At 37.1% G+C, this 23,840-nt stretch overlaps 1 protein-coding gene across 2 annotated transcripts in view; it reads right to left on the reverse strand.

Annotated features, from left to right (window-relative positions):
* Window positions 1-4,278: 4,278 nt before the first annotated feature.
* agap3 (ArfGAP with GTPase domain, ankyrin repeat and PH domain 3) overlaps window positions 4,279-23,840 on the reverse strand; it is a 159,395-nt gene continuing 139,833 nt past the window's right edge. For both annotated transcript variants that reach the window (XM_089125926.1, XM_039684691.2), the window contains exons 17-18: window positions 7,149-7,404; window positions 4,279-7,070 (exon numbers count right to left, since the gene is read on the reverse strand). In XM_089125926.1, coding sequence (XP_088982052.1) covers window positions 6,858-7,070; window positions 7,149-7,404 — 469 coding nt within the window. In that variant the 3' untranslated portion in view covers window positions 4,279-6,857. The remainder of the gene's footprint in view (window positions 7,071-7,148; window positions 7,405-23,840) is intronic.

Genomic DNA, 23,840 nt, shown 5'->3' on the forward strand with positions numbered 1-23,840 from the left:
ATCATTACAGGAGAGAGCGAAAGACCACGGTGGGTCTCTCTCTCGTTCAAGGGTTGAGTCTCATTCAGTCACTACAGTCACGCTCATCATCAGACTGCTGTGAATGAAGGTAAACTATATTCACATTTATGCATATGCCAGATGCTTTTATCCAACTTGCATTGCATTCAAGACACGTTTAATCGGTGCACGCGTTCCCTGGGAATCGAACCCATGACCTTGGTTTTGCTAGCATGCTTCTGTTTGAGCTAGAGCAATAATATATACAAGATATTTATAGGTTTATTCATACATTTAATGTATAGGTGCTGACTTGTAATTTAAATTAAAGTCTTATATGGAATAAGCTCAAATATGTTCTGAACACGCGAGGAATTTAGTGGCAATGACGGCTGTTTTTGGTCTCGACCCTGATTAATCTGCCTTTTACTAATGAAAATTAGCAAATGGAGACAAAAATGTATTAGTGCGGCTGAAAGAGAATGTCCTTGATATTGAAGTGAATGGAACGGTCTTTAAATGCTGCTAACTTTTTGAAAGACATGGGTAACTTAACCAAAATAGTTGGTTTTAGCACAGAAGAAAAAACATTTAAAACCAAAGGGAAGACTATAGTTATAACCAGAAAACCAGTTTCGGCTGGTTTAAGAGATGATGTCTCAGAAAGTCTTAGGAATGATAAAAGTATCTGCATCTAAATGACTGTTTGTGCGCATGTATGTAATACAGGACTCACCTGCAAACTGGAATGATTGACAGAGTGGTAACCATAGCAACAGGTTCGGTTGTTGTCTCATGGCTGCAATAAACCTTGACTTCTTTTGGCCAAAGTAACATTAGCAACTGCATATTACTGTCCATCATGTTTTCATTATGCTGATCTCCGGAGCATCAAGAAGCAGAACTGACAACTGTGTTCTGCAATACAGAATGAGATACATTTATGCATTTGTCATGTGCTTTTAACTCAAAGTGACTTACACCACATTGAAGGTATACGTGTATTTTTAAATCAGATCATGCATTCCCTGGGAATCAAACCTATGACTTGGGCATTGTTCTATGCTTGCAATGACTTGCATGGCTCGAAACGGCAACAGGATGCCAAGTGTAACGGACCATGATGTATGACACACCAGCAATGTTTTCTCTCATAAGTGCTAATAGGGAGGACGAAAGCAACGCTGAGATGTGAAGACACTGACCTCCTGAAAGAATCCAGCATAACCTGTTGCAAAGCTCATGCACTGTTTAAAAAAAACAAAAAAAACATTTTCAGTACCATCAACTTGGATGTTTAAGTCATTTCAACTTAAATTACATGAAACCAATTAAATCAAATTAGATGAATCTGAAAAAATTGCTATGTAAAAACATGTTTTCATAACTTATTGATCATATAATTTTTTATAGTGTGTCCACATTCAGACCTTATTTTTTTTAATTGATGAAACAAGCTCACTTCAAGTCGACATGAAACTGAAGTTGCGATAGTTATCTAGTCCTATTGTGACGTATATCCATGGCTGGTCGAACAAGAAATAATGTGCGGGAAGGAATTTGTTCATGTGGAATTGTTTGGATGGTTGTGGTTTGCTATTGGTCGCTCTCATGTGAGTGACAGGTTGCCCCGCCTTCACACCCGTAAACATTGCAAGAGCAAGTTATTTTGATTAAAGAGGCACATGAATTAAAAAAATATATATAATTACGTGCTCTGATAAATCATTTAAATAATAAATACTGCAAAAAACAAACAAAGAAGAATTGTCGATTTTGATTTCATGACTTTAAAGTGCTAAACACAAAAGCAATCCCATAAATTATGTGCACAGAAAACAATCTCATAAACTAATGAGGAATCTCTGAACTTTCTTGACTTGTATTGTCAGCATGTCGCTGTGACATGAGTGTGCAAGTTAATTGCTTCAGCCTCCAGTAACCGCTAGTGGTAAATGCCTATGAGCTGTTGCATTTACATATCCCCTCATTTAGACACTCTGCTAATTAGCATTCTCATTATGCCAATTATACTAGCTTTAATTATTATAGTATCACTACAAAAAAAAAAAAATATGAATCACAAACCAAATAGCCTACAGAGATATTCCACAAGGTGCTGTTCCGAGGATGCGGTGATGGGAATACCAGCACAGCTTGTCAAGAGCGGAACACTCTCATTATGACAATCAGATTAATAGTTTAATTGATATCCGAGCATTTGTTTCATTAACGGATCGTTAGGAAGCGCAAGGTACCGGCTATTCCCGCTCCTCGGCGTGCCGTTCTCTTCTCCGGAAGTCTTCAAGAGGAGGGACGGGGAGCGCGAGGCCTGAATCCTGGGGAGTGTCTGTGGACGCCCACGCCGCTGATGTATGGGCAGATGCATCAAATCACACAGGATAAACAAGCGATGAATTTCATCAGTGCCATCATAGCCTTAATTTGGCTGCCTAATGAGTCAGAGCTAGTGGCGGAGATAAAAGTTGTCAGAGGCGCGGCTCTAATGAATTTCTTGCCACTTGTAATCAAGGTTGGCTGTCTGAGGGTCCATGATTAATGGAACCCTGGAGGATTCCCTCGGCCTTCAGCTCTCATTACAGCTAATGCATTCTCAGGCAAATTAACACACTGAGAGCGAGAGAGAGACACCGAGAATCCAAACAAGGACGGGAGAGAAAGAAAGAAAGAACAAGTGATAAGCGCAAGACTGAGAGAATGCGAGGACAGAAAACATAAAATGACAATTAAACAGCCTATGAAACTGAAATGAACCTTTTCTAGCATCTGTATGCTAATACGTAAACATAATTAGCCTTCATCACAAACACGCATGTAAAATTTACAGTCTTGCTCTTCTAAGAAAAAAAAAACACTGATGGCATCAGTAAACATCCGGGTTTTTAAGTTGAAGGGTTGGGGTAAATGCATGAAGTCTGTGTTTATCTCAAAGGCTTAAGATATTTCCAGCATAATTGTTGGACATGATCACGGAAGTTAGCATCACCTTGGTTCCCTCAACCAAAAAGGATCGTTTGGAATGATTAGTATTTCAGAAAATATGAGTTTGACTTAAAAAAAAACTGATTCTTACACGTTTTATTCATCATGAGAATCTTCACAAATGCTTAGACTACAATGTTTAAAGCGTAAACACAATCAGCAGAAGTCAAAAGCTAAACAAACGGACTAAACCCTGGTCACATGACTTCAGTCCCATCACTAGCTTTCACAATCTTTAAAGCTACACTGTGTAACTCTTAGTTTATTCTTAGCTAAAAACAAAAATATATGTGCTCATTAATGTATATTTACTTCGTTCAAGTAATAAAGTATTCTCGTGAATGTATAATGCCATTGAAAATACATACGGGTAAGGGGTTCTAATGTCGTTCGCCATGTTGCCCCCCTCCATCTTGAAAGTACATTAGCCAAAGAGGGATATTAATTCAAGCTTCGCCTTTCGTGTTTACTCATGGAAGATGTCGAACTAGAAGCCATGTGAATCTTCGACTACATTGGCCACCGTAGGAGTTAAAACGAAATCGGAATTGAGAGGAACAGAAACTAATATTCACTGAATGGTCATATACCTTTTCACCACTAGATGGTGGTAAAAATCACACAGCGTAGCTTTAAAAACATTTTCCCTTAAAGTTTGAGTTAAAATAGTTTGCAAGAGGATGATTATAAACACAAGGCTGTGGAAGCAAACTAGCGACTAGAAGAGTTTATCTGTTTGGCTAATGATGTTGAGAGCCTAGTCCCTATAGCCACTGCCTTTTGCAAGACAGTTAAAAGTTATTACAAAAAAACAGAGGGTATTACTGTTGTTTTTATATCACAGAATAAAACATGAAAATATCTTGAGCTTGTGTTCACAACAGACCGTATTTAAAGCATTTAACCAAAAACTACTTGACTTCAGGACGATGGAACCAGAAGTGCTAAAATGCTAATGCGTTTCCAGGTTTTGGCCTACAAAAATACATCATCCAAGCACCACTCTTCACCCCCATGTGATTTTATTTAAAGCTTTGACATGTCTTGAAAAAGACAGTGGCTAAATAGGACTCCTTAGTGTTTTGTTTGTGTTTTAAAACAAAGCATAGCTAGAAAAGTATCACTATTAAAATGAGCATTTTCTTTATTCCCACCAATTTTTCAGGAAAATAACATTTTAAAATACTTACCAAAAACAACACCATTGAGAAAAGATTCTCAAGCATACTTTTTCATAATCATACATGACGAATGAATGACAAACTTTTTCAGCACTCATGGTATAAATCATTTTATTGGAGTGTTTATTATGTCAATATCCAGCCAAGCATCCAATCAGACAACAGCTAACTCTCATGAAAGCGCTCCGTCGTGTTCAGAAGGAGCAATTAAAAACAATGGCAAATTAAAAGAACCAACAAAAAAGTTATCAAACAGCTCAATAAAAGCAACAACAAAAAGAATTATTTACATCTTGCTTTTATAAATATGTCAAATGTACATATAATACACAAAGTACCTTAATGGCCAGACAATGTGCACACATTGAGACCCAAAAACAGGTACCAAAAACAACTTAAAAACAGAACGTTGCCTCTGTGGTACTGGGATACTTCTTGAGCTTTACAGGCGAATCCCAGCGTTCAATAATCCGGCAGTCGCGTGGACTATTATCCTTTTCAACTGCCATACTCCCAAAAGCTCACGCAATACACAGGAGCGCAAACTCAACGTATATTTTAAAAAATGTTCATAACGTTGATATATGTTCACTTTATGAAGGTCAAAAGGGTCACATGGGCAGATCACCAAAGGAAACTTTACATGCATGTTGCTCCAAATGACCTTCCAGAATTAAAAACAGGTTTAAAATACAATGTGCCGCAGAAATTAAACGCCGTTGTATTTTAAATCAATGGCATTTCTCCTAAAGCTTGGTTAGATGAGGGTTGCATGTACAAATCGGACTCAAATGTGACAGAAAACGTACCTGCTAGAAGGTAAAACTATAGAAGCTGGTTTCCACCACAAAATAAAGTCTTTTCCCCCTCAGAATTGTATATTCCCTCAGATATAAACTCACAATAGTGGGAAAAAGTGCTCAATTTACACTTCGCAAAACTTTGTTTTTCTTTTCTTTATTACGTGGCGGAAACAAGCATCCATATAATACACCTAAAAAAAAACATGTAAACTTAAATACTGTCTGGTAAAAACTCATTAAAGAGGTTTAACATCTCACTTTCCCTTTAACTGACGTGCCAAACATTAATCAGGGTCGAATCATGAGTACTTTATATTTCAAGTAAGGAGTGTTTTGTAAAATTTCACGCCGTACACACGAGGGTTAAGGCCGATAGGTTTCGGATGGGTCGATAAACACGACACACAGCTAGCTAGCTGCAAGAGGGAGAAGGAAAAGCTATTGTATACACACAAATAAATGTACATAAACCCGCTCATCCCATTCGATAAGAAACACACGTCTGGATACAAAAACATCCACACCGTCACAAGTGTGGAGGTCATCGGACTCATTAAACAAACACACACTTCACGACGAGAGCGTCTTATTTCGTAATCTAGCGTGTAGGTACCGTCCGCTGCTACTGAAAGGAGGCAGGAGAGCTTTAGCGCCACGACAGTGTCAAACAGTTAGAAGAACAGAAATGAGGCATCCGTAATGATACAGTATTTGTCATGTAATCAAGCCGTCACGCTGTTTCTTAGCAGGACAATCACGGAAAGGCTAAATGTAAAAGGTAACGAGTCTGATGATTTGGGTTTCGTTATCTCGTACTGATGCTACGAATGGTAATGCGTTACCCAGCAGCCCGTAGTGTTTCTGAGTTTCGATGGTGGAACAACTATTAAACGTGTGAAACACAAGATCAAATACACATTTAAACGTTTATCATGAATCTGACAAATTTCACGATTAAGTTGTGACGTTAATGAGCGTCAAAAATTAGTAAAATAACTTTTGCAGAAAGAAAATTAAGGATTTTTTCCTCCACAAACCACCCCTCAAAACATTTTTTGTGTGCAATTCTTGTCTGTTTATTTATTTCCTTTTGATCCTCATTACTGTAACACAGTATTTTGTACTATATTAAAATGGAAAAATATTTTTTTTAATATTTTTTCGTTATTTAAACCTTAAAATTAATTTGGCATTTGGCTTTGAGGTGAAAGAGACGCTCTTGGCAGGTTTCGTCAGAATCGCTGATTTAAAGAGATAGTCCATCCCCAAATGAAATTCTGTCATGTTGTTCCAAACCTGTATAACTTTCTGTTTCTGTTGAATCAGTTTTGGTTCCCATTGACTTCCATTATACAGACAAAAAATACAATGAAATTCAATGGGAACGGAAACTGTTCGGTTATCAACATTTTTCAAAATATTGTCTTGTTCTTCTGCAGAAAAAAAGAAATGCCATGCTGGTTTGGAATAACTTCAAGAGTACATTTTTTGGTTGAACTATCCCTATAACAGCATAATTGAACATTCTGAAAAAAATTATCATCCATAATTAATTATTTCTAACCTGACGCACCTTAAAAATGTAAAACTTGATTATGTTCAGAACCCCTCATTTCATTTTTTGGTCAATACTCAGACAAGAGAGGACCCCTAAAAACATAATTTTGTTTTTCAGCTTAAAAATAACACGCATTGATAACGTTAACACTGCTAATTCTCGCCGTACGCTAGCATTGGTCACAGGAAGTTGTCACGGTGTGATGACTTGACATGACACGCACGGCACTACGAACCTACGTACCTACGGAAAGGCACCTAATAATGACGAACTGCTGAGGGAAATGAAGCCATTTTGGGAAGATCGACGCGATTACATGATGCTAACACTACGGTTGAGCTCGCACTGAGCGTTGTTGTTGATGTTGGGGTTGTGTCGGGTGGCCGTGGGTGTCGACAGGCCACCGCTTTCATTGGGACAACCGTGTTGGATGAGGATATCTGCGCACTCCTGACTTCCCGCCCGCCGGGCGTAGGACAGCGGCGTCTGACCACGGGAGTCGCGACTCGTCACGTCCACGCCGTACTGAGGAAAAGGGACAAATGTTTCAATTGAATAAATGGAGGGGAATTTCATGAAGGAAAGCATCTCGAGCGTCCTTACCCAGATGAGCAGCTGTGTGATGACCACATTAGCCATGGCGCAGGACAGGTGCAGCGCGGTGCGTCCATCTCCGTCCCCGTACGTCTCGTTGACCTCTTCTTTGGTGCCGTGGGCCAGCAGGAGGTCCACCAGCCTCAGGTCGTCCTCCACCACCGCCCGCAGGAGCTGCTGTCCCAGCGGCACGTCTGACTGAGGAAGAGGAACCAGAAACAACTTCTGCTCGTACTTCGCCCGGATCCAGCGCTCCTTCTCTTCCCTGAGGATAAGGATGCGCACAGGGATCAACTTTACAATCAACTATTCTCTTGTATTTTTGCAACTGTCGTTCTAACACCATTCTAATGTTGAAAATTAAGTCAAAATTCAGTTTAAGTGAAAATAATTCAATATTATGTACGTTTAATTTAACTATGGATTTTATTGTGTATGTGTACATGTGTATATATAGTGGCTCAAAAGTAATATATAGAGAGTATTCATTCATATCATAAAGCTGCACATTTTCATTTTGCATTAAAGGGATAGTTCACTTTGAAATTAACTTTTGGTATGTTTTTGGTAGGGCATCCAAGATGTAGGTGTCTTTGTTTCCGCAGTAGTTTCAATTTTGATATTTTTAGGTCAAACTGTTTGTCTGTCAGTCATATAATGGAGGTCTATGGTCACCACCTCAAAGAGCATGCACAGAGAAGTCCAGATTAAACATGATTTAATGACTCGTAAATGTAAGTACACATTAATGGCCTAAGACACGAAACGAGCGGTTTGTATGAGAAAACGAACAGTATTTATATCGTTTTTACCTCTTGTAATCAATCACGTCTAGGGTTGGGTATCGAGAATCGAGTATCGATTGGAACCGAGACTAACTTTTTGTTTTTCCCGGAATCGTTCAAAAGTTAAAATTTCGATTCCTAGTTTCGATATTCACAGTCCGCCGAGCGGAAGAAGAAACCGCTGAACAACACCGACGAAGAAGCGTCTACCGGAAGTGTTGGCATAACCACGCGAGTCGAACATGAGTACCTTACATCGGCGATCCAAAGTGTGGCTTCACTTTTCTAAAAATAACGAAATCTCGGCAAAATGCAAAATTTGTGACAAAAGGAGTATTTTTACAGAAGGATTATTTCCTTCAGAAAGGATTATTTCCTTCAGAAAGGCCGTTGGTTAGCAAGGTTAGCTAAACTTTTTTGACCCGGCCTCTTAAAAGCATCGGAATCGAGTATCGTTAGGAACCGGAATCGAAACAAGGAATCGGAATCGGAATAAGAATCGTTCAAATTCAAACGATACCCAACCCTAGTCACGTCATGCATGTTTTTTGAGGTGGTGACCATAGACCTCCATTATATGACTGAAAAATTGAAGCTACTGCGGAAACAAAGACACCTACATCTTGGATGCCCTTGAGGTAAACTAAAACATACCAAAAATGAATTTCAAAGTGAACTATCCCTTTAAATCATTATAATGTATTATTTATGTAAATATATTATTTAATGCAGTATATTCATAAATCCCTTCCATCTAATTTGACAATCTTTGGTAAAAGTGTTTTTATTTATTTATTTTTTATTTTTTTACATGTTGTATCTTGACAGGGTTGCCAGGTTTGTGTATTTCTATTTAAAACCTGCCCAATCACTGCCAAAACTAGCCGGTCGTGTTACGGGACTGGGGTTCCCTGGTAACGCCACATTAGGAGGGGTGGGGTTGTATGGGGTTTGGTGGGGGGCACTTTAACCCGCGGACTAAAAAAACCCACGGCACAGCAGTGCAAATATAGCCCAATTCCACAGGAAAGCCAGGGACTTGGCAACACCGGTCCTTGATGCATTAGATAAACTTTGTAACTTATGAATAAGTGACGATCCCAGCAGAGTCTGTATTACTGACAGAACCTTATCAGTGACTTTGAGGAAGTCCAGAGTAATTCAGCTATGATTATGATAGAGGTCACAAGGGAAGAAGGTTCAAATGTACAAATCACACCACACATACACACACCGGCAGCGTTAACTTCCTTTAAACAGTTTTTTTTCCCCCATCAGAATCTAGAGGGTTAAAATCTGTCTGGCTATCGAAAGGTTACACATTGTGAACAGCATGTCTATCGTGGACAATACAGGAGTGTGTGTGTGTGTGTGTGTGTGGAGGGGAAGCCGTGTTTTTTATCGCCGCTGTCAGTGTTGTCAGTCCTGCCCGGTGAATCCCCACAAAGGAGGCCCTCTCAACACTGGCCCCTCAACCCTCTAGGGGTCCGCCGGCAGCCCGCCAGATCGAAGGCCCAAAGAAAAGGGCTGAAAGAGACACACTTGGACGAGAGAATGGAGTCCAACTCTTCACTGCACACCAGACTTCTATCTATCCCTCTCTATCACCCAGCCGCCCCCTCTCCTCTCTTCTGCTGGCATTCATGGCAACGGTGAGGGGTACGCCGCAAAATTAAAATCGATACGAGTGTATCTGGGCATGCTCAGTGCCGGGTTGACCCGCTGACCCCGTGAGGCGGGTGATAAGGGGAGCAGAAAGGAGCTGTTGTTCGCCTCGCTGGGGTGAGTGACAGACAGCAGAGACGGAAAGAGAGAGAGCTGATAGAGGTAAAGAGAGTCTTAAAGGATGTCGGGTGACGGCGTTCCCTCGGGACGCCACTCCACAAAGACACCGTCACCGTAACGGCAGTGCTAATGTTTACAGTACCGACCAACAAGAGAGTGAGAGGAATGACATAATGACACAGTATAGATGAGAATGATTACCTATCAAGTATATATTCGCAAGACTATAGTCACTGTAGTATGTGTTCATTTCGTTAAAGGAATATTTCACTTTTGTAGTTTAGTTTAGTTTAGTTAACTTTTGCTGATGAATAAGGGTCTTATCAAGCGAAACGATCGCTCATTTAAAAAAACAAAACAAAAAAAAAGTTTAAGTTTTATGAGCTCAAATGCTCGGTTTGCTCTAACGAATCTTTTTCTGAGTCATTTGGTTCATTCAACGAAATAAACAAACGAATTGACTCAGAAAAAGATTCGTTCATTTTGATTAATGGGAGTCACGAATGCGCATCGTACAGAGCAAATCGAGCATTTGAGCTTATAAAACTTAAACTTTGTTATTTATTTATTAAATGAGCGATCGTTTCGCTTGATAAGACCCTTATTCATCGTCTGGAATCGTTTAAAGCCCTTTGAACAGTTTGCAGTTTGCACTGAAACTGTCATTTGGACCTTGAACCGTTTGGTGCCCAGTGAAGTCCATTATATGTAGAAAAATCCTGGAATGTTTTCATCAAAAACCTTCATTTCTTTTCAACTGAAGAAAGAAAGACATTAGTAAATGATCAGCAAAAGTGAACTACTCCTTTAATCAGTGTCTTATAATGCACCACATCGAGGCGTCATTAAAAAATGAATAAGAAAATAAGCAACCAAACAAACCTGACCTAAAATACTAAAAGGAAGCACTAAATGTCTAATTAAATAAGTCAGCAGTTACATCTCGGCCTTTACATGCTTTTTACAAGTGCACAGCACTGGCTTTATGAAGCAGAACAAATGTTGTGGCATCTCCAAACTGATAATCAGTTATCCCGTGCCATCATTACATTCCCCCGAAGACAATCGCGTGTGTTCCAGCAAGTGTTGTTTAAGTCACTTTGGCAACAATGGCATGAGCTAATTAAGAAAAGCACATCTTTAATGCTGTTTCCCTGAAAATCCTGACAGGTCTTTGTGAACAAGGCAGAGAGCAATTGAATGGACTCTGGGCACAGTGAATCGTTCTTCAGAGAGAGAAACTGAGTGTGTGTGTGTATAATTAGCCTCCCTCCCCTCCTCCTTCAGCAGTCAATCTTTCAAAGCTTGTTTTTCTTCTGAGGAGACCCACCCTGTTGTTCTCTCTTCATCTGAATTCTTTACAGGAAGCCCAGCGCGCCATCACAGGGGTTTAAGAGGGTGGGCGACTCTTAAACTAGTCTAGGAGGAGAGAGAGGGGTTTGGGGAAGGAGGAGGGGGAGGGGGAGTTTACCCTGGTTTAACGAGGGAGAATCACTTTTGACAAGTTGAAGGACAGATTCATTTACAGGGTCACCAACAAACCTCAATGCAATGACATTTAAAGAAATAGTTCTCCCATAAAATGGGCAAACATGTTTTTCCAAACCCGTCTCAAGAGGAAAACAAAAAGAGATATTTTGATGAAGGTTCACGCTGATATTTTCCACACAATAGAGGCTGGTGACCTGTCAAACTCCCCAAATTATTAAAAAAGGAATCGTATTTATAGCATATGAATGCTGTCTAGATTTGCAATCAAATACGGTGTATTAAGGTTGGCCAAAACAGTTTTTTTTTCACTGGTCAATTTTGAGATTTTGGGCTATTTGTATTCAATAACAAGTCGTCTTTCAGACTTGTGCCGAAAAAAGTCCAAAATACACATTTAGGTCTTTATTTTACTACATTTTGTCTGTTTACGTGTGTAGATTATGCCTAAATTCCTCAAAAGTTGGCGTTCTAAATCATCCCGCTGCTCCGTGATCGCGATCCGCACCGTGTCAACGCAAGCTCTCTCTCTACTCTTCAATGCTGTCGGATCCAAATATGGTCATTTCCTGTTTATCAGCAACCAATCATGAAAGTAAAATGGGCTATTTAATTCGAAATGCACAATCCCATAAAAATCTTTAAAGGCTGTTTTCTCAAAATGAGTTTTTTCCTCACACTTCTGTGGCACCTACATATACCAAACTTTACAGCTGTATTCCTAACTATATATTCGATTTGTTTTGTTTGTTGTTGTTTTTTTTTGTTGTTGTTGTTTTGGGGGGGTTTTTTGTTTGTTTTTTTTGTGTTTCTTGTTTCTTTTTGCACTGTATGACTTTTTGTCTGCCTTGTACTTTTGTGCCATTGCCTAAAATAAATAAAAAAAAAAAATAAAAAAAATATATATATATATATATATATATATATATATAGTGAAGGTTTGTTCAGAGGGATTTGTTGATATATCATTCTTGGCCTGATTTATATGACATTTTATGCCTAAAAATAGGGCGGAAATCTATTTTTTAAGGCTATTGGCAGCATTTTCGGATTTACAGGGTAACAAAAGGAGATATTCATAATCCCCTCTGAAAACGTCTTTTCACTGAATAAATCAACAAAATGCAAACATCATTTTGAACCTTGTTTTTTTCAATGGTCAGATTTGTCACTTCAAAATATATGCATATTAGCACATATTTAAATATATATAGCCTGATTAGCATATTTAAACATAAAATTAAAGGAAAATTTGCAATACATTTTTTTCTCCTATTCATGCGAGTAATCAACTGGTGAAGTTTCATGGTGACATCTGTAAGTTAAAATTTTTATCCTATTCACCTGCAAGCCAGGTCTGATGTCAATGACGATAGGTTTGACGTTTGACTTGAGATCAAATCTTAGACAACCTGTCTTAGCATGTCTCAATATATTTTTGGATGCACGTTATTTTCAGCTAACATTTCATCCGACTTAAAATAAATGATGACATAATAAATACATATAACAATAAAATAAAATTATTTATCCTCATTATTTTTGGAGCTTTATGGTATCTGTCCACACTCAAAAAAAATTCACATTCACTTTTTTCCCCCCATTTTTGGAACTTGAGATCCATTCAAATTCACTCCGAGTGAAAAATCTGAGCTTTATGGTACATCTATCCAAATTCAAAATAAAGTAAACGGTTATTTTTTAGGAACTCAATGGCATCCACATTCACTTTGATTGTGAAATAAGTGTGAACATTCTTTAGAACATCTTTTGTGTTTATGAATAAAAAAAAAAACCCATACAGGTTTGGAAAGACTTTAGAGTGATTAAATAATGACAATTTCCATTCATGGTTGAACTATTGCTTTGCTATGTGCAACTCAGATTAATGGAAGTTGCTCAACTGTTTGTTTCTGAGATGACATCAGTTATCAGGATAGCTGGGGGAGGATTTAAACATAAATTTGCATGTATTTAAGCATCCAAAACATGCAACTGATCCAAATCATTTCCTTTATGATGCTTTTAAAGTCCGTTTCTGGTCACCTGTCCTTGAAAAGGAAGAAGGAAGATTTCAGAAGCAGCAACAGGCTTCTCAAATACCCCTGGCCACTGCCACTTGAAAGGAGAAGTGTGAAAGAGAGGAAGAGAGGGGCTGGTAATCCCGCCTCAGACTTTTGTTTGAAATGGAGACCCAATCCAAACACAGGGCACTGTGTGGAGGGGTTTATGGGAGAAAGCCGAGAAGCCATGAAAAGACACTTCCTCTCGGCAGGAGGAAGAAAAATAAAATGTGCAGCTTTAGCGTGTCAAAAGCGAGGGAGGGACGAGGAGGCCAGGAAAGAGTGATGAGATGGAGGGAAGATTCTCTCTGCAGGGGGAGAAAACCACATTCAGGAAACACACACACACACACACACTGATACACACATATTTGCAGTGGATATCAGGGTTGCTTGGGGGACATCGGGGGACTCGAGTGTGAGAGAGACTATCAGTCTGAAAAGGAGACCAAATACTCTTTATATTCAACTTGACTTTAAATGCTGTTAACTGCTTCAAAGAGAACAACAATAAAATTAGCACTTCATAATGTCACTCAATAATTAATCATTAAAGTCAACATGAAATTAGTACCGACCCCATTCACTTTCCGAATCAGCGCACATTATTCTAAAGGAAAAAGGTAAAATTGAATAAAATGTAAATAAAAACAAATATTATTGATATTTTAAATATCATTACATTTAATTATAATAAATATAATTACCAAAATATTTCCCTTAATTTATATACATTATATACAAATATAATGCAAATTAATTCATTGAAAAAACGAATAGAAAATCAATTAATTATTCTAATGAATTTTATTTATAATGAAACATTATAATTAAATGTATTAATATTTAAAATATTAATAATATTTGTTTTTTATTGACATTTTATTAAATTTTATTTTTTTGTTTAAAGATAACAAAAACATTTTTCCTTTCGAATAATGTGCGCTGATCAATTGAATCATGTGATTAATGAAAATGTCAATGTACTGACATAACCAAAGCTACACAGGAGGAAAAATGTAATTATCAAATTAAATATAAATATATTAATATACCAATAAACATTTAAATATGATATAATAACAACGTCTCTCTCACACACACACACACACACACAATAAGTCACATTAACATGAAGTTCAATGTTCAATTTTTCCTTTAATCCACACAATTAAAACCCTGAACACGGTGTTCACTGCGGTCAGCGGGAGTGAGGTATCAGGTCAAGCTTTTACAAGAGCTTTTCTAGCATCACCTGACCCTAATGATCACAGAAACGTGAAAATGATTCCTGTAGGCTGGCCCGGAGAATCAGGAACACATGAATGCACTCCAATACGGAGGAAGAAACAACAGGGCAATTACTCAACCCAGACTAAACAGCACACAGGGATTTATGAGAAGGGTCCCTATGTAGCGCACACCCGAGGGGAGGCGTCTCTCCGGGAAGGCCAAAAAGCAATTGGACATGCAAGTGAAATGACGAGGGCGTGGAGGAAGGTGAATGCCTTCTTCAACTAGCGACCAATCAGAGCGCAGGACCGGGAAGTGAATGGGTTCATGGAGGTAAGTGGGGCTCAGAGGAAGGGGACTCGCCGGCACACACAAACACAAAACAACCCCCTGAAACGCTCAAAAGACACATCAAACAGAGGGGAGGGCAGAGCCGAACAGCAGGGATGGAGTGTTTGTAAAGAACAGAGAGAGAGAGAGAGAGGCAGGAAGAGAGAAAGAAACAGAGGGGGAGTGTTTGCAATGAGGCAGTGTCAGTGTGTAGTTCACTTTTATCAATGACGCTTCACGTACTGAACACTTAACAGGCACAACACAGATTCACAAACAAAGAGCTTTAATGTTTCGACTAGAGCCCGACCGATAAAGGATTTTGAAGGCCGATACCGATACAAATATTTATTGGTTTTAAAATCCGATATTTCGATATATCGGCTGATATTTTTTATTTATTTTTTCAGAAACGCGCAACAAAACATTAACAGATTTCCCTAATATTAGTTATTTGTAGTTATTTATGAGTTTTAACTAAAATAATATGATAATGCATTTTAAAAAGAAACTTGTTTCTTTTATTGTCACAACAGAACAGAGGAACATCAAAATATATTAAAGATCTGATGAATAAAATAATAATTAGTCCCTACATTGCCTTATTGTTGAAGCGTTTTTTGTTCGTTTTTTAATTTTATTTTTGAAATATTAATTTATTGGCCATTATTACTTTGGAAAATGCCTAATATCGGCCGATAATATCGGCCTACTGATAAATCGGTCTGGCTCTAGTTTCTACCATGCGAGTCTAGCTCTTCTTCAAACATATTCTATAGAAAATATGCTGAAGATTGTCTACAAAATGTTTTCAAACTAACTGCGTTCACATTTTTTAATTTTTTTTATTAAGGAATTCATACTTTTATTCAGCAAGGATGCATTCAATTGATTAGAATTGACAATATTTTTGTTTTCTATATCAAATAAGTGCTGTTCTGTTCATCGAAGATCCTGAAAAAAATGTATGACAGGTTCCACAAAAACAGTAAGCAGCACAATGGTTTTCAACATTAATAATAATTAGGGCTGTCAAACGATTAATCGCAATTAATTGCATCCAAAATAAAAGTTTGTGTTTACATAATATATGTGGGTGCACTGTGTGTAATTATTTTGTATATATAAATACACACACATGCATGTATATTAAAGAAGAAAAAAATTAAAATGATTTATATATAAAATATTTATATATAATATAAATTATATATACATCTATATACATGAAAATATTTCTTAAATATATACAAGCATGCGTGTGTATATATATATATAAAAATAATTATACACAGTGCATATTGTGTAAACACAAACTTTTATTTTGATAGCGCAAATAATAATGCTTCTTGAGCAGAAATCATCATATTAGAATGATTTCTGATGGATCATGTGACCCTGAAGACTGGAGTGATGATGAGGAATAAATTCAAATAGACAAAAAGAAATAATATTTGACAGTATTACTGTTTTTACTGTATTTTTGATCAAATAAATGCAGCCTTGGTGATCAAGACAAAAACATTAAGAAATCTTACAAGCAGCAAACTTAAAAATCATAATAACAATCATTAACATATAAGTTCAATCAAGTTCATTTACAAATTAGTCTGTGTTGTGAAGCTAAAATAGTGCAAAACATCTATTTTTTTGGTGCACAATGGAGACCTGAATAATAGATAATTACATTTCGGTGTCAATTTTCATTAGTGATTTTTATGACACAAAAGATGATTAGCAATTTATGAAAAAAACAAACATATCCAATCATCTGACCAATGTCAAATTTTCTCAAATAAAGATATTCCTTATCTTGAATACATTTTCTGCAGCAGGCTATGATAGCACAAACAATACTCTGAAAAATGTGCCACAAGAAAGCAAAACATTTTCATTGCTAGAAGGGAAAATGAAAATGTGCGACAGCAAAAGCAATTCATGATGTCAAACATTTATCATTCCAGAATTTTAAGTCATAAAAGGCAACCCGCCTGTATGTGCTGATGTGTTTATAATTACGGTCGATTCGTGAAACTGAATTCAAATAGAAATAGGTAGGATAGAAATGCTGGAAATTGAACTATTGCTCAGTACAATTGTAAAAATTTGTATACAGTTCTTTTCAAACACTATAAGCCATCAAACATCATTGTGGTTTCTAATCAACCTGTTACCATATTCATTACTCGGATTGGAGACGCCTTGAGCTGTCAATCAAACCTGATATCTCTCAGCTGATTGACTAAAACTTTGGCTTGCAAAAAGAGCATCAATCTTCAATCAAATGAAATAAAACACATGAAGATCAAGAAACTCCTCCCCATCGACCGCATAACATACTGTAGGTCAAAAAAAAACAGAATGAAAATACGATGAGGGAGAGGAGGAGAGGACAGGTGGAAGAGAGGAAGGATTGACGGCGTGTGAGAGGGGGAAGAAGTTAGTGAAGTGATTCATTTGTATTAGTGCCACTGCCCCGTGGCGAAGACGCAACGGCAAATTATTTCTGAAACAAACTGGAGGATCATCAGAGCTATTACCTGCTCTGGCCAAAGGGCATCGTCTGAGTGTGTGTGTGTGTGTGTGTTTGAGAAACTGTGAGACACACAATCGTTATCTCTTTCAGTCTAGCTTCAAAAGAGCAAAAAAGAAGAAAATAAAAGAGAGGAAAATAAAGAGTTTAGTGATGGACGGACTATATACATATAAATAGACAAAATAAGTGTCATTTTACTATCACTGATATAATATTATAAGTATTTTAAATGTATTTTCCAATAATTTTTATTTTTCTTGTTTTATGTTTCTGTCATTAAAAAAGTGAATACATTTTAAATTTCAGTTTTAGTTATTGTAGTACATTAAGTTAAGCTAAATGAAAATGAGAAATGTTGCCTAATAGCTATAGAATTATATTAAATCATATTTTATTTCAGCTAACATTGGTATTATTTCAAGCAATGCAAGTTTATTTATGGGTTCAGTTATAGTTAACTATAATAACTCAGATACAGATACATATACAGTATAGACACATATTTCGCATTTAAAGGAGTAGTTCACTTTTAAAAAACCCTTATTCATCGTCTGGCCTTATTCATCGTTTAAAGCCTTTTGAAGCTGCACTGAAACTGTCTTTTGGACCTTGAACCGTTTGGTTCCCATTGAAGTCCATTATATGGAGAAAAATCCTGGAATGTTTTCATCAAAAACCTTCATTTCTTTTCGACTGAAGAAAGAAAGACGTGGACATCTTGGATGACATGGGGGTGAGTAAATTATCTGCAAAAGTTTTTTTTGTTTTTTTTTTAAAGTGAGCTACTCCTTTAAATAGTTTGTTGACAACCCCCCGAATCATAATACATAGTTTAAACAGAGTTGTAAAAGCAATAATATGACGTGAGCGACGCGAGCGATTCAAATCAAAGCCGTACACGTGTGTGAATCGTCAGCGTCCCGTCTGAAAGAATTCTCTCAGTCTTGTGGCACACGGGTGCCAGGCAATTAGAGTCGACACGAAAACACACACAACTGCCAATTTCTAATTTAAGCCCAAACAGCCTCGGATGAGCCAACCTCTGCAGCGCCGCGCTCTCCACACAGCAAGATTGATGGCCACACAAGAATTCATGACAAAACTGTGCAAATCTATCATAAATCTATCAATCTGGTTAACAGATTACCTACACAGCTCCATGATCGATTGACGCTGCTCAATAATTAAAACAATATTTATAATTAAAACGGCTGGAAACACATCAGCAGGTGAGACGCTTTGAGATTCCATGCGTGTCAAATCTTGGTTTAGTTAAACAGGAAATGAAAATTGCGTGTGTTAACTTCACAGAGGGAGAAAATATAATCATGATTGAGCACTCTAAAAAAACGCTTGGTTGTTTCAACCCAACATTTGGGTCAAATATGGACAAACCCATGCAATGCAATTAAAAAATGTACAGTTGAAAGTGAAAGTTGAAGTTGGGTTCAAATTTGAAATGACATTTTTGTCTATATTCTACCCAAATTTGGGTTAAAACAACCCTGCATTGTTTAAAGTGAGATTGTATGCTCAAATATCGGGCAAATTCAGAGAATTGAAGAAATATGACAGTCAAATGTGGACAAATTATCCTGAATTTATCCTACTTGGGTTCACAAAACAACCCTACACTCTAAAAAATGCTGGGTTGTTTTAACCCAATTTTGGGTCAAATATGGACAAACCCGAAATGTTGGGTTAAAAATGTAATGTAAAAATTTAACCCAACGGCTGGGTTAGTCCATATTTGACCCAAAGTTGGGTTAAAACAACCCAGCATTTTTTAGAGTGTACTGTAATACAAATAGAATAAACAAGTAAAATAAATACTAAATACGAATAAGTAAAATACTACACTAATAAGTAAAACAAGAGATTAGACAACATTAAAATAAGTTCAAAAATAAATCTCTATCATTTTAAATCTTTGAGTGCTGAATAAACAAAAAAATACAAAATGCTACACTCTAAAAATAGCTGGGTTGTTTTAACCCATGGGTCAAATATGGACAAACTCAGCCATTGGGTTAAATGTTTAAATTACATTTTTTAACCCAACATTTGGGTTTGTCCATATTCGACCCAAATTTGGGTTAAAACAGCCCAGCAATTTTTAGAGTGTATGACTTTAACTACATTTTTATAATGATTAATCGTTATCATTTAATTAAAAGTACTTAAGCAGAATAAATAAAACAATATAAATATATGCATATTTAAACAATACAAATAATGATTATAAGCGATTGGACAGCTTGAAAATAAAATAAAATGTTTAAATAAAAGCTTAAGATGCCAAACTTTATATTGAACTGGAACAGTCTCAAATCAACTTGTTAGTTCCACTTCTAAGTAGCAATACAACCTAATAATATAGCAAATAACAGTAAAACTTAGCTTATTTCATTAAGACTGTGGAGGGAAATTTGTGCAAGACTTTTTCACATTTGAGTATTTGTGTTTAGCTCATGGGAAAGTGTGTACGCAAGTAATCCAGAGCCCATTACGGCCTCGCATGGCTTGTGTTATGGGGTTTAAATTAGTCATCAGGGCTGTAAATGAGCTCGGAGAACACCGAGACTTGTCACCCTCACTCGGATGTTAGTTTTCACCTCCGTGATGAGAGTTAAATCAATCCTGCCTGACTGCACCACAGTAAAACCAGCCCGATTACTCATCTCACTGATGTCAAACGACTTTTTGATGATACATGTATAATTGACCGTCCAAATGACCCATTCATACCAATGAGTGAATGACCAACATGAACCAAAAAAAAACAAGCGCTAAGACTGTGACTTGATCTGAGACAAACATATATGTATATATATACACACACACACATGACACAATCAAATTACACCAGTAATTATTGTCATATTGAGAGAAAAAAAAAACGACATATTGATGACTACATATTGAACATATGTGCACTCTAAACACACACCATGTTTCACCCATTACTCCTTGGCTAAGGAAAATCAGTTATGACGGTAATGAGATTTTCAGTTTTTGTCCAAGCGGGTGAGAGAATGAGTGAGCGAGCGAGAGAACGGGAGAAATGGAGGATGCCGTGAACCATCAGATTCTCCTGACAATGAAAAACATTCCCTCCTCCGGCAGTGAGCCCGTCCTGACGACTGAAGTGTGAGGGGGGATATCAGCATCAATAATCTTTCATCAAGTCAAAAGCACTCAGCTGCAGCCCGCCAACCACTCAATAGATAACTGTGAGCCATCACTCGCCACCGAGTGAGAGAAAAGAACGGAGAGAGAGAGACAGACGGAGACAGAAGGCTGAAGCACCCCAGGTGGGGAGTGGATCGAAAGGGCTATCTTCCTTTACATGCTATCTGCGCCACGCACACTTTTGTAGGGCAGTTGTTACGTCTTTGTTCACGCTCTCCACTGAGGGAAATCCTGATGCTGTCTTGACTTGCACACTATGAAGCGGCAGGTCACTTCACTGTCTTGTAAACAGATATTATAGCAGGTAAACAAAGTATATAAACATTAAGTCAGTACATAGATATTTATAGGTAGAAAAATAGATCTTTTTGCAAATGCAATCCACTTTTTTCACAAAATACTATCATTCCATGATCATAAAAACATAAAAAACACTATTAACTAGGGATTCACAATAACACACACACACATATATAATATATACATAATATCGCGATTAATCGCATCCAAAATAAAAGTTTGTGTTTACATAATATATGTGGGTGCACTGTGTATAATTATTTTGTATATATAAATACACACACATGCATGTATATTTAAGAAAAAAATATTATTTATATATAAAATATTCATATTTATATATAGTATAAATGATATATAAATCTATATACAGTATATACATGAAAATATTTCTTGAATATATATACAAGCATGTGTGTATTTATAGATATAAAATAATTATATACACCACACACACATATATTACGTAAACACAAACTTTCGTGATTAATCGTTTGACAGCCCTTATATATATATATATATATATATATATATATTAGTGCTGTCAAATTGATGAATGTATAAATATGTGTGTGTGTGTGTATATATATATATATATATATATATATATCAGTTAAATATCTTTTTAGATGCTAGTTCTAGAGGAATTAATGAATGATTTAATTTAAAGGCTATATTTATGGCAAAAATAAATAAGAAGCCATATATATATATATATATATATATATATTATTGGTCTGTCATCATATTGGTTATTGGCTATAGCATAAAAGCAAACAGGATTTGGTGCTGGTGTTCAAGGCAAAAGTCCCAATTCAAAAGTAATAGCACATTTCTTCTCATCAAGCCACATTTTAAGGGTCATTCATGTCCATAACACGAAAATGTCAAATTATGCGCTATAAAAATCATTTACTATGCATCCAATAGCATCTCTAAACCTGATCAAACAGATAAAGGCATATGATGCAGTTCAGCAGCTAATGCTTTAGCATTAAAATGCATCCTACATTACGATGCATTAGAGCAGGCCAGGTGGTGTCAAGGTGTGCGACTGGATTCATCCCCTCAGGAGTGACTGATACACCCCCCTGAGTGATGGATAGCTGTCAGAGCCACTGAGAGCTCTCCATTCAGCCCCAAGGGGAGTGCTTTGGGACTGTAATAGTGTCCTTAATTGCCACCAAAAACACTCTTTTCTCCAGGTCATTAGACAGATTGGGGAACGTGAGAGCGCGTGTCAGGCTTAAAGGGGGGAAACACCTCGAGACATGGCCTGGAACCAGAGCAGGTGAGCGGCTTCAGACAATGGTCTATGGACCCTATTATCTCCTGAAGCATCTCATCTTCTTCAAACAGCACTAATGGACCGATGATTGGGTGATGAAGACTTTGACACAGTTCAGCTATTGATCATATAACTGACACTGGATGCAAGGCGTACTTGAATATGCTTCCATAGCCTGAACAAAGAGTCCATTGCAACCTCTTCCCTTCCAATACTACACTTCACTTTCTTTCATACTTCAAGCTGCCATGTTTAATGTCAAACGATGCAAAACAAAACTTTAGAACGTAAATGCAACTTGAATTCCCACTCCAAACGTTATTAAAATTGACCAGAGAGGCTGCCATTTGGTATTAGTCTATGCAAGCTAGTATGTAGGCAATAATTTATTTTGTATTAAGTTAATAAGTAAGCTTACAGTTGAGTCTCAAGATTAATTGTTTTATTGAAAAAAACAATTTGTGAAAAAGTGTTTTGGAAAGACCAAAATAAAACCTATGATGCATAACGCAATATAAAAAAATCTCCAGGTTTGCTGTGCATCTTTTTATTGCCACACAATAAGCCCAAAATTGTATTTTCATAGATATATAAATGTATAGATGTATAGATGTATTTTTATTACAGCCCTGTTTTTATACTATCACAATTCATATTTTAACGTTAAACCAACTTTTTTTTGGTTGAAAACCACAGGAAGCCCTTAAAGGAACACTCCGACTTTTTGGGACTTTAGCCTATTCACCTTACCCCCCAGAGTTAGATAAGTCCATACATACCTTTTTCATCTCCGTGCGTGCTATAAGTCTGTTTGACGCACCCACCGCTAGCCTAGCTTAGCACAAAGACTGGATGTGAATGGTTGCAGCTTTCATACTAATCCAAATGAGTGACAAAATAACGCAAACGTTTTCCTATTTACATGTTGTGGTTTGTATAGTCACAGAGTGTGCAAATATCAAGGCCATATGAGACACAGACATCTTTTGACCGTATAAATACTATATTTTCTGAAGGGGAAGCACTGCTACTTGGGCAGAGTGATAACAATCACCTGAGACGCACCGTGACGAGGAGCAGAGAGTTCGCTTCGCTCAGCGTTGGAATAAAGAGTCAGCAATTACTAACGTTAGATAGAAAAGCATAGTTTATCATGGGTGTTTGCTTTATTGTATGAGCTGTGACAATAAACAGGGGAGACCAGGTTATACAGTACCATGTTTCATTGATTTCCAACCAAAAACGCACCCAGATTTATAAATATCACATGAATAAATAATTATTATTACAGGAATCAATATATTTTAAATGCAATTTATTAGCTGAACCAAATGTATTCAACAGTAGCCTATATAATATACAGTATTGCATTACTATAGGATAGAATAAGGGGAAAGTAATAGCACAAATTGTTTTTGCACAATGAACTCACAGCCTATCGTACCCTTTTGCATGCTCAAGTTCGTTATTTCCATGGTTATTTCAAATTTAGGCTACTAGGCGCGCCGCGCGCAGGGTGCAAGTTCAACGCGGTGAACGCGCTCGTTTTTTTTCCCCAAGCGCGTCCGCACCGCATCAAGATAAAAACATATTCATACCCTAATCATATAATAGTGTCACTAACGTTACATTAGATCTGGCTAATGGCACTGTTACAGTAGGTCATCTCAAAACATAACGGAACACTTACCTCAGCCGCAG

This window comes from Pimephales promelas, chromosome 22, assembly GCF_988280905.1.
Source record: "Pimephales promelas chromosome 22, fPimPro1.hap1.1, whole genome shotgun sequence".
NCBI lineage: Eukaryota > Metazoa > Chordata > Actinopteri > Cypriniformes > Leuciscidae > Pimephales > Pimephales promelas.